This window comes from Boleophthalmus pectinirostris, unplaced genomic scaffold (genome assembly GCF_026225935.1).
Source record: "Boleophthalmus pectinirostris isolate CB_2022bp ecotype Guang Dong unplaced genomic scaffold, ASM2622593v1 HiC_scaffold_12, whole genome shotgun sequence".
Classification (NCBI taxonomy): domain Eukaryota; kingdom Metazoa; phylum Chordata; class Actinopteri; order Gobiiformes; family Gobiidae; genus Boleophthalmus; species Boleophthalmus pectinirostris.
In genome coordinates this window covers 1905517-1914891 of record NW_026571018.1, presented here as the reverse complement: position 1 = coordinate 1914891, position 9375 = coordinate 1905517, and the positions used below count along the sequence as shown (strand labels likewise).

Below are 9375 nucleotides of genomic sequence, written 5' to 3'. Positions count from 1 at the left end.
AGAACATAAATCAACATTATAAAATTTAAATTAAAAAAGAAGAGAGATGAGTGCAGAGTAAAAACCTTCAGTCATCTGCAGCTAAACAGAAGAGTTTTGAGACTGGATTTACACAGAGTCAGAGCTGGGGCCAATCTGTTCCAGGTTTTAGTTGCAGAAAACTGAGCACTTCCTCCCCATGATATTTTTTTACATTTAACAGTTTTAACATTTTCAAAATGTATTTTCTAAACCCATAATCCTGGTCTAGTCCTGTGTAGTCTAGTTTTGCACCAAAGGAGATTAACTAGATAAAAACACTCAGCCGCTGCTGTCTCCTGTGTCAGATTTCTTTGAGATTTCCCCAACTTTCTCAATAAACCAGTCCTTAACCTCGTGCCACTGGATGGAGAGCTGCAGGGGCAGGAAGTGAACATTTTTAAACATCTTTGAGGTGTAGTGCTGCTGTCCTTGGTTTTCTCTGATCATTCTGTCAACCACAGAGAGTAGCCTCCTCACCTGCTCCTGCCTCTGCACCTGCCTCTGCTCCTGCCCTTCTGAGAGTCTCTTGTGAAACACACTGTACCTCCCTTTACATTTAGACACCAGCTCCTGGACCTTGGCATTTTTTTTAATCATATTGTCAATGTTACAACCCCTCAGCAGATCTCCGTGAGTGAACAGGACCAGGCAGACTTTTAATGCATCTTTGTAAAACAGTTTGTGCACAAGCTCAAACAGGAGCCAGTCAGCCTCAGAGATCCTGCCGATCCGCACCACGATCACAAAGGCATGTGGCCCTGGAGCTGCTTTTTCAATGGACGACATGATCTGTTCAAATAACTGCTTTGGTTTAAGACTTCTATCAGAAACCCCCGGAGTGTCCACCACAGTGACCCGGCGCCCGTCCACCTCAGCTGATCTCTTCCTGGTCTCTAAGGTCACAGGGTCAAAGTTACAACTTGCTTTAAAGACCTCAGAGCCCAGGATGGTGTTTCCAAAGGAGCTCTTCCCTGCTCCAGGCAAACCCAGAAGAACCAGACGCACCTCCTCCAGTCTCCAGGCTCCCTCCAGTCTCTGTGGGTTCTGTTGGTTTTCTGCAGGAAGAACATCACAGTCTCAGTTGACTCCAAACACAGACTTGACTCAGGTGATATTACCTGGGCCCTGGTGCTGAAGAGCTGCCTCTGGAGCTGCCTCTGGAGCTGCCTCAGGTCTCACTGGTCTGACTCCTGCACATGTGAAGAGAAGATGGTTCAATGAAAATGTAGCTAAAAGTACAGAGTTCAGTAGTTCTGCTGAGTATTGCCAAGTACCAGTGTTGGGAAGGTTCCTTTTAAAATGTATTCCCCTACAGATTACAGACATACATACCCCAAAATGTAGTTTGTAACAGAATACATTAAATTACTTAAGGTGAGTAACGTAATCTGAATATTTTGGATTACTTGATTTGCTGGAGAGAAACAACGACTACGATATCTTCACATAAGATGTTTTGTCTGATAAAAGAAAATAAAAAGCCCAGACTTTACTGAACCGTATTAAAAATATTATTGATAGAAGACGAGAAGACACGGTCCATGCAGCATGATTTAGTCCTGTTAAATCCTGTTTTAGACCTGGTTTAGTTTCCGGCAATGAGTGGAATTACAGAAAAAAAAAAAGGGATATAGCCTGAAATGTGAAAACAGGAACAAAAAATTAAAATAGTAACTGTAACTGAATACAGTTACACATAATTTGTACTCTGATTACGTAACTCCGGTACATGTAATCTGTTACTCCCCAACACTGCATGTACATATCTGGACACAGTGTTGATACTAAAATGCAGCACAATCTCTAAGTCTAAAATGTCCTGAACATCAGAACACAAAGTCCTTGTGAATCATCTCAACCCTCAGATTCAGCTTCAGCAGCAGTAAGGAGGAGGTGAAATGTAGAACTCTGACATTTATAATGAAACAGCATCATTTTACAGAACCTCATATTGATACATGTGCTGCCAAGACGACATATCGTGATCATCATGTGATGATATATCGTGATATCAATATTTTTAATATGGCTCTAAATACTACTGACCTTGACTCATTTGTTGGATCTTGCTCATGAGCTGCAGGACCTGCTGCTGGTTCTTCTCTGGTCCTCCTGGAGTGTTGTTGAACATATGAACTCTGCCTCTAAACTTATGCACCATCTTCACCAGAGGACTGTCTGGGTCTTCATTTATGAACTGCTCCAGAGTCATGGTTCCTAAAGCATCTGCTCCAGTGAAGAGCAGGAGAGCTCTGCTCAGACCCTCTTCTCCCACAGCTCTCATCGTGGTCCTCAGAGCCTCGTATTGTTCCTCTGTGAAGCGGTCAATCTTCAGGACAAACAGGAAAACGTGTGGTTTTCTGCTCCTCATCAGCTCTTGAAAGTAAAAGGCTGTACTGCACACATCTGATGCAAACAAGGCGAATGATTTACAAGTTACCCTATGTAAAGGCGTGTTGACACACGAATAAAGTTCTAATTGGGTGGCGCGATTCATGCATTTTGAGCATTTTGAGCGGCGCAAGTTGGCTGTTGCTGTTGGTGACGTCACATTCACTTAGTTAATATCTTTATACAGTCTGTGGTTATGATGCATCGACCAATCAGAGGGAAGTCTTTATGTGAATTTATCATTGGTTTCTAAAGCTTTTAGCCAGCACAACAGAGTGATGTGTAGAATTTTTCCCAGGGCTGTTCTCACCAATCTAACAAGAGCCAGGTTAATGTTGGATTGTTTTCTTTTCAGTTTTTTTTCTTTTGAGTTTGATCAAATCAGTTATTGTGATTGAGTGACTGTTGTGTGTTGTGCCAAAATAAACTGAACATACTCACCTGGCAGAACTTTCTGACGTCCTGAAAAGAGTTCATTATTCCAGAAGTGTCCACTACTGTGACCTCCTGACCGCCCACTGTCCCTGTCTGCTCAGAGATCTCTGTGGTCACTGATCTGAAGGAACGCTTCGACTCAAACCCCACTGTCCGGAGGATGGTGTTTCCTGAAGCACTTTTCCCAACACCAGTGTGACCGAGAAGAACCAGGAACAGAGGATCTAAACATATCTGAGAGAAGAGAACAGAGGAGAGGTGTGGGGTGAGTAGAGGCTGGTGTGGGAGGCAGAAGAGACATAGAAGACAAAGTACTTCCTCATGGACTTTATCAGACAAAATCAAAGTGAGTGAACATGCGGAGACTAGTTGGACCTGACAGGAAACATTCCTCAGGTCTTTAAAAGGATCATGTGTGGCGCAGTTCAGATTTAAGTATAAGTGACCAATCAACACTGCTTTATCATTTAAATGTCCAGCCAGAACCACACAATTTGAAAATAACTTCATAAAGACGAGTGGATCTGGAGCCGTAGGTAAAAGAAATCACATATTTTGTTCTGAAATTTACAAGAATTATCGAGAGATGTCTTCTGCATTTTAGAGACCCATGATACACAGGAGTGGCTGTGGATAGATCTTCTAAAATTTAACACTCTATGGTCAAATTTCAGACCCTTTTGGATTCAGAAAGTAGAAGGAACTGTCTGGTCAGAAAATGTTGTCATTATTTACATGTTCCTTCATATTAATTTAAATAATAATAATCTTGATTCAAATTACACAAATTACATTATTGTAATTTCTATGGATATAGAGATTTGTTTTACCAGTTCTTCAGTCAGGGAGCCCATGTCCAAGAGCACAGCTGTGGGGTCTTTTTTTTTGCAGTGGTTTTGGCTTCATGCTGTCAAAAATAAACAGAGTAAATCGATGAGAAACTCTGTAGATCAAACTCACATAAAAACGTAATGTGTCTTCATCAAGGTTTTCTTCCAAAACTTTTGTAAGACTCACTTCTGCAGCAGATTCTCAATGCAGTCAAATCCTCTCAGAAAGAATTCAGCTACAGTCACAGTTTACACAGACTGACCAGGTACAGGCTACAACACAACCCTGAAAATGTCTAAATACAGACACAAGGGAGGAGCTCAAACAGGAAGAGATTTTTATGCAAAACAAAACAAAACTAAACAAAAGAACTCTTATCTACTATTCAGTGGAAATAGAACCACATTTTCGCATGTGAGTGTCAAACAAAAAGTGTTATGTTTGACATTAAAGTCAACATTAAGACTTGAAATATTATTCCCTTCAAATCAGTCGTGTGTATTCATCCCTCCAAAAGTAACCCTTTAGAAAGACGATGTGCACAAATAGTTCCTTATATTCATTTTTTAACCTTAGTGGGAATTTTTGGGGGATTTGCTAAACTATATATTTTTGGAAAGGAAAGTTTATGGAGTCAGAAAATCAATGTTTGCATTTGCCCAGATGTTTATATGGCGGCCATATTGATTTTTTTTTTTTTTAAATGGCCGCCAAAAATCACTTTTTGAAATGTCTCAGCCTCTGAATAAGTTGAAATGTTAATTTTAACTGCTAAACCCACATTTTCAGGGTCGGGGAATCAAATGGTGCTAGTTACAAAGCTGTAAGACCTACCCACATTAACCCTTAGAGCATAAGTGGGTCAAAAATGACCCGGTTTGGTTGTTTTCTTGCAATTTCACTGTAATATTCACATGTAATACTCCATGTTCCTCCAAAAACATGTATTTTTTTATTATCCTGTTGAAATACATCAACAATGTGGGTATGAGTGATGATGTATAGAAAATTTAATAAAAAGGTTGCATAATCATATTGTGTCTAAATGTGTGTGTTGACATTCAACATCCACATTTTAAATTAGCTACTTTTAAACTCTTTGAGTTATCTGACCAACTGCATGTGATCTTTATAATTTGTTTTACCCATATTGTTGATATATTTCAACAGGATAATAAAAAAACATGTTTTTAGAGAAACGTTGAGTATTACATGTGAATATTACAATGAAATTGCAAGAAAACAACCAAACTGGGTCATTTTTGACCCACTTATGCATCTAAGGGTTAACCTTCCTCTTGTGTTAGGGTCGCCACCGACCCGTTTTAGGTTTAAAATGTATAAAAGAACCACACAGGGTTAGTTTATTGCATCAAGGCTTTTTGACTTTGTCAGGAATTTCTATTTCAACAATTTATTTTATTTTATTTATTTTTTTTATTTTTTTAATTTTAAATTGCTCTGGTTAAAAATATACCCTTTGTGGTGTTAGGGTCGGTTTCAACCCGGTTATAAAAATTTGATTAAAAAGCAATAATTATAACCAAAACTGAAATCATAAATGAACTGTCAGTCAAATCAGTGATAACCAGCTCCTCTTCCAATAATTTGAGCTTTGGGGGAGTCTCATTTTGTCTTGTTTTCCTGTTTACCTGCACACACACAGGCAGTGCTGGGAGTGGCATCCCTGAGAAAAAAACAAGGAAAACATGTGGTCCTTGATATGAATACTGGATTGCAGGGTCACAATATCTCTTGTGACAACTTTTTTACCAGCTATGACCTTGGACAAGAGGTTCTTAGGAGGAAACTTACTATAGTGGGCATGGTAAAGAAAAATAAACCTAAGCTGCCTGCTGAAATCTCGCAGGTGAAAGGCAGGGCTTCACTTTCCTCAAGATTTACTTTTACAGACACCACCACTGTTGTCTTCTGTTGTCCAAAGAAAATACTGAGTGTGGTACTTTTGTCTTCTCTCCAAAAAGATGCAGCCGTGTCATCAGGAAAGCCCACAATTATCCTCGACTATAACAAAAACAAAGGCAGATTGGACAACTTGGACAAGCTGACTGTCACCTACACTTGCCAGCGAATGACCAGAAGATGGCCATGGCTGTGTTCAACAACATGGTTGATGCGTCTGCATATAATGCATTTGTGTTGTGGACCCACATCGACCAAGGGTGGAACTCAAACAAAAAATACAAGCAGAGAATTTTTCTTGAGGACCTGGGAAATTCAGGGTGCATGCTGAGCAAAGAGAGACGGTTTCCTGAGATCCAGAAGGCCTTAAGGCCTTGGTCAGACAACTGTGGGGCTCCCCTAGCTCCATCCACACCACACCACACCACAAAGACCATCCACACCAGCGTCCTCCTCAGCCAGCCGTGCCTCAACACCAACCACAACAACCACAGCCACAACCCCACTCAATTCACCTGACTGTAAAGGGAAGAGGTGTCAGGTTTGCCCAAGTAGTAATAGCAGTTGATAATGAAGCTCAGTTGTTAAAAAAAAAAACCTTTTTAGCCTCTTTCTCATTGTAAATATATACAGGTCGAAATCGACCCGTAACACCATAGATGTTACTATAGTTAAGAACATTAAAATGGAAAAAAATAAAACAAATCTATTTTAGAGATGTGTTCTAATACCCCTCAGTAAAAGTCAAGTAACACTCTCTTGAGGTTCATTTTACCATTTTCTTTGTATTGAAATAGAGGGGTATACTGACAAAAATAGGAGCTGAAGCCCCCACCAAAGACATTAAAACCAACTATTTCATGGAAAAGGAAGCCTAACAAGGTAACCAAGAGATGAGAAACAAATTTGATGATAGATAATTACTTTAAGTGTATTTTACAGCTGATTTAGGACACGGGTCAAAACCGACCCGTTAACACAATAGATGGTGATGGAAACCTAACACAGGGTTAATGTGGGTAGGTCTTACAGCTTTGTAACTAGCACCATTTGATTCCCTGACCCTGAAAATGTGGGTTTAGCGTTAAAATCAACATTTCAATTTATTCAGAGGCTGAGATATTCCAAAAAGAGATTTTTGGCGGCCTTTTTTTTTTTAATTATTCAATATGGCCGCCATATAAACATCTGGGCAAATGCAAACATTGATTTTCTGACTCCATATACTATAACTATTACAAAAATATATAGTTTAGCAAATCCCCCAAAAATTCCCACTAAGGTTAAAAAATGTATTTAAGGAACTGGACTAATAGAGTTGGTTTAGATTTTTTATGTAAAGAAATAACATTTTACAGCCACTTTTAATCTCTGGCTATTATTTTTAATCTGTTTTATTGGTTTTATTTATTTATTGCTTTTCTATGGTTTGCTCATATTTTATTTTGCTGTTTATTTCTTTTTTCTTTCTTTCTTTTTTCTTTTTTTTTTTTTTTTTTTTGCTGTTAAGACTAGTGTGATTAAATCTGAGCGTTTATTTTATCATTATATTATTATTGTTGTTATTATTATATATTTGACCAGCACTTTGGAAACAGTTTGTTTATGAAATGTGCTACAGAAATAAAGTGGACTGAAGTTCACCAGATTAAACAGAGCTGCTGTAGTGCGTCCTCAAGTGGCTGCGAGCACACTACACCACACTTTACAGTTAATTCTACTCAAAACAGATTTAATCAGATCATTTCTGAACGATGAGGACTGAAATCAGTGGTAAAAACTGTTTTCTGTCACTTTGATTTAGCTTTGTAAGTTAAAATCTCTTTATTACTAAACCTTTGTGGCGTCTGTGATTTCTGAGTCTGATCGCCATTTCTGCAGCACAAAAGAACAAAGTAAAATGCAATAATTATGTAATAAGTTATTGAAATCAATACAAATTGCTAATTTTTTTGTCAGTCATCTTTTCTACGAATGTGTACGGAAAACATTTTAGAATAAATAGAACTAGAGAAAATGATTCATAGAAATATTAGACAAATGCTACAATTACTTTAGGACAAAAATGCATTTTATATTTTATGACAAAGACACAAACTAGAAACTAGTTTCTAAGCTTTAAGCTTTTCATTCTACTAGATAAATATTGTATACATGTGAAAATGGGCAAAAACAAAAACAAAAATACAAGAATTTCAAATACAAGTCAAACAAAATATCTAAAGATCAGCCTTTTTCCTCTGCTGAGCACTTTCACTAAACACAAATGCCAGAGAGATACTAGTTTTAACTTTTTAGCACAAGAAATTAAGTAAATATAAGAGCCATGGACTTTAGTTGAGGTACAGTTATAAAACAAACTATTATACATTTATTAGTGCACAAAGTCAGGCATGTACAACGGTAATAGGTATTTAAATAACCAAATTGTACTTATTTTTACTTCAGGTTGGAGGCCCTTCATCTATGTAATGATGACAGCGCTGGAGCACAAACACCACAGGGGCCGTGTCTCGTTTCTCTTTCCTCGCTTCCTTCTCCTCTATTCTGCAGGAAATGTGTGATGAAAACTCGCCCACAGAGGAGACACAGAGGAGAGAGGAGCTAAACTCCTCACTGAGACTGATAAAGTTTGATTCTTTTCTCTGGCGTTTGCTCCTGAAACCTCCCTCGGGTTCACTCCTTCACTTCGTGGTTTTCTTTCGGACAACACTTGACATGACACAGTTGATTAACAGCTGAAAAATGGAGGAAAGAGAAATGAGGCGTGGCCCTGAACAGCTGTGGCTGAAGCGTTTGCGTGTGACAGGCTCGGCACAAGACTAACCAATCACAGAGCAGCACTGTGGTTTATGCAGAAGCCAGCGTCAAATGAAACAAAACAAACGTACTTCAGCCTATTTTAGCATCAGTACTGACTATTTAGTTTGTGCTAAATGTGCAGAGGGGCAGGAACAAAGGGGCGGGTGCAGGGGGGCAGGTGCAGAGGGAGGAGCGTTGTGCATTTGTGAACAGGGAAGATGCCTAGATTTTTCGGCTTGCTCCGCTGTTGTGATGCTCCGATCATTGGTTCCGATCTTTTTCAGCAAGAGGCCTCACAAATTAATGTAGAACTTTATTCAGAGGGCTACACATATCAATCTATAAAAGCACAAATAAAACCAGAATTTGTCATTAAACACTTAATTAATGCAAAAATGAATTGTTTAGTCATATTAGCAACAGAAAATAAACAGTATTACAGCTATGCAGTATAAATCACACACTTCAGGATCTAAATGTGTGAGGCTGTGATGGCGTCAGCTGTTTCCTGTTTCCAGTAAAACCAGTCGCTCTGAGACTCTTAAGTTTTCAAAGATCAGACTCTGCACTTCTAGTTTAGATCCAAGTCCAAACTGTGTGATTATTATTTGTGAAATATGGAGCAAAACTTCAGATACAGGATTTTTAAAGCATAAAAGATTGGCGATAAAGTCCACAGGAAGTAGAGTCACAGTGGAGAATCTGCAGCTTCAGCTCGATCCGTAAACAAACACACGTGAGGAACTACTCCCACCTTTTTACTTTTAAATAACACCTCAAACTGGATTCACGGTGCGGTTTTGGGCACTGGGGTCATTATTTGCAGAGGACAAATTCTATGGATAATGTGGATGAACACACACAAAGACACAAAGTCGGGCCATGAACTCGAGAAGAAGCAAATCGCAGCCTAAATCTGGCAAATTCTCCTGCAGTGTGTGGTGAGCTTACCATTCCTACAAGTGCTTATAT

The 9375-nt window shown here is 38.9% G+C and overlaps 1 protein-coding gene across 2 annotated transcripts; it reads right to left on the bottom strand.

Moving 5' to 3' along the window:
* On the bottom strand, positions 1-8332 carry LOC110175012 (GTPase IMAP family member 8-like). 2 transcript variants are annotated; one of them, XM_020941127.2, is made up of 7 exons: positions 8045-8332; positions 3865-3973; positions 3678-3754; positions 2854-3081; positions 2068-2350; positions 1140-1211; positions 1-1076 (listed from the first exon to the last, which is right to left on the bottom strand). In XM_020941127.2, the coding sequence occupies exons 3-7, from the start codon at positions 3699-3701 to the stop codon at positions 301-303; spliced, it is 1383 nt and encodes a 460-aa protein (XP_020796786.1). In that variant the 5' UTR covers positions 3702-3754; positions 3865-3973; positions 8045-8332; the 3' UTR covers positions 1-300. The 2 variants fall into 2 exon arrangements, with proteins under 2 accessions (XP_020796786.1, XP_055004182.1); XM_055148207.1 differs by lacking the exons at positions 3678-3754; positions 3865-3973; positions 8045-8332 and having other exon boundaries at positions 3-1076; positions 2068-2427; positions 2854-2994.
* Positions 8333-9375: the final 1043 nt, after the last annotated feature.

Coding starts and splice junctions, on each gene's coding strand:
- LOC110175012 (XM_020941127.2), bottom strand. CDS start 3,701: ATGGGCTCCCTGACTGAAGAACTG. Junction 3,082..3,677: donor GCTCCCTGACTGAAGAACTG/GTAAAACAAATC, acceptor CTCTTCTCTCAG/ATATGTTTAGATCCTCTGTT. Junction 1,077..1,139: donor TCTTCAGCACCAGGGCCCAG/GTAATATCACCT, acceptor TTCTTCCTGCAG/AAAACCAACAGAACCCACAG.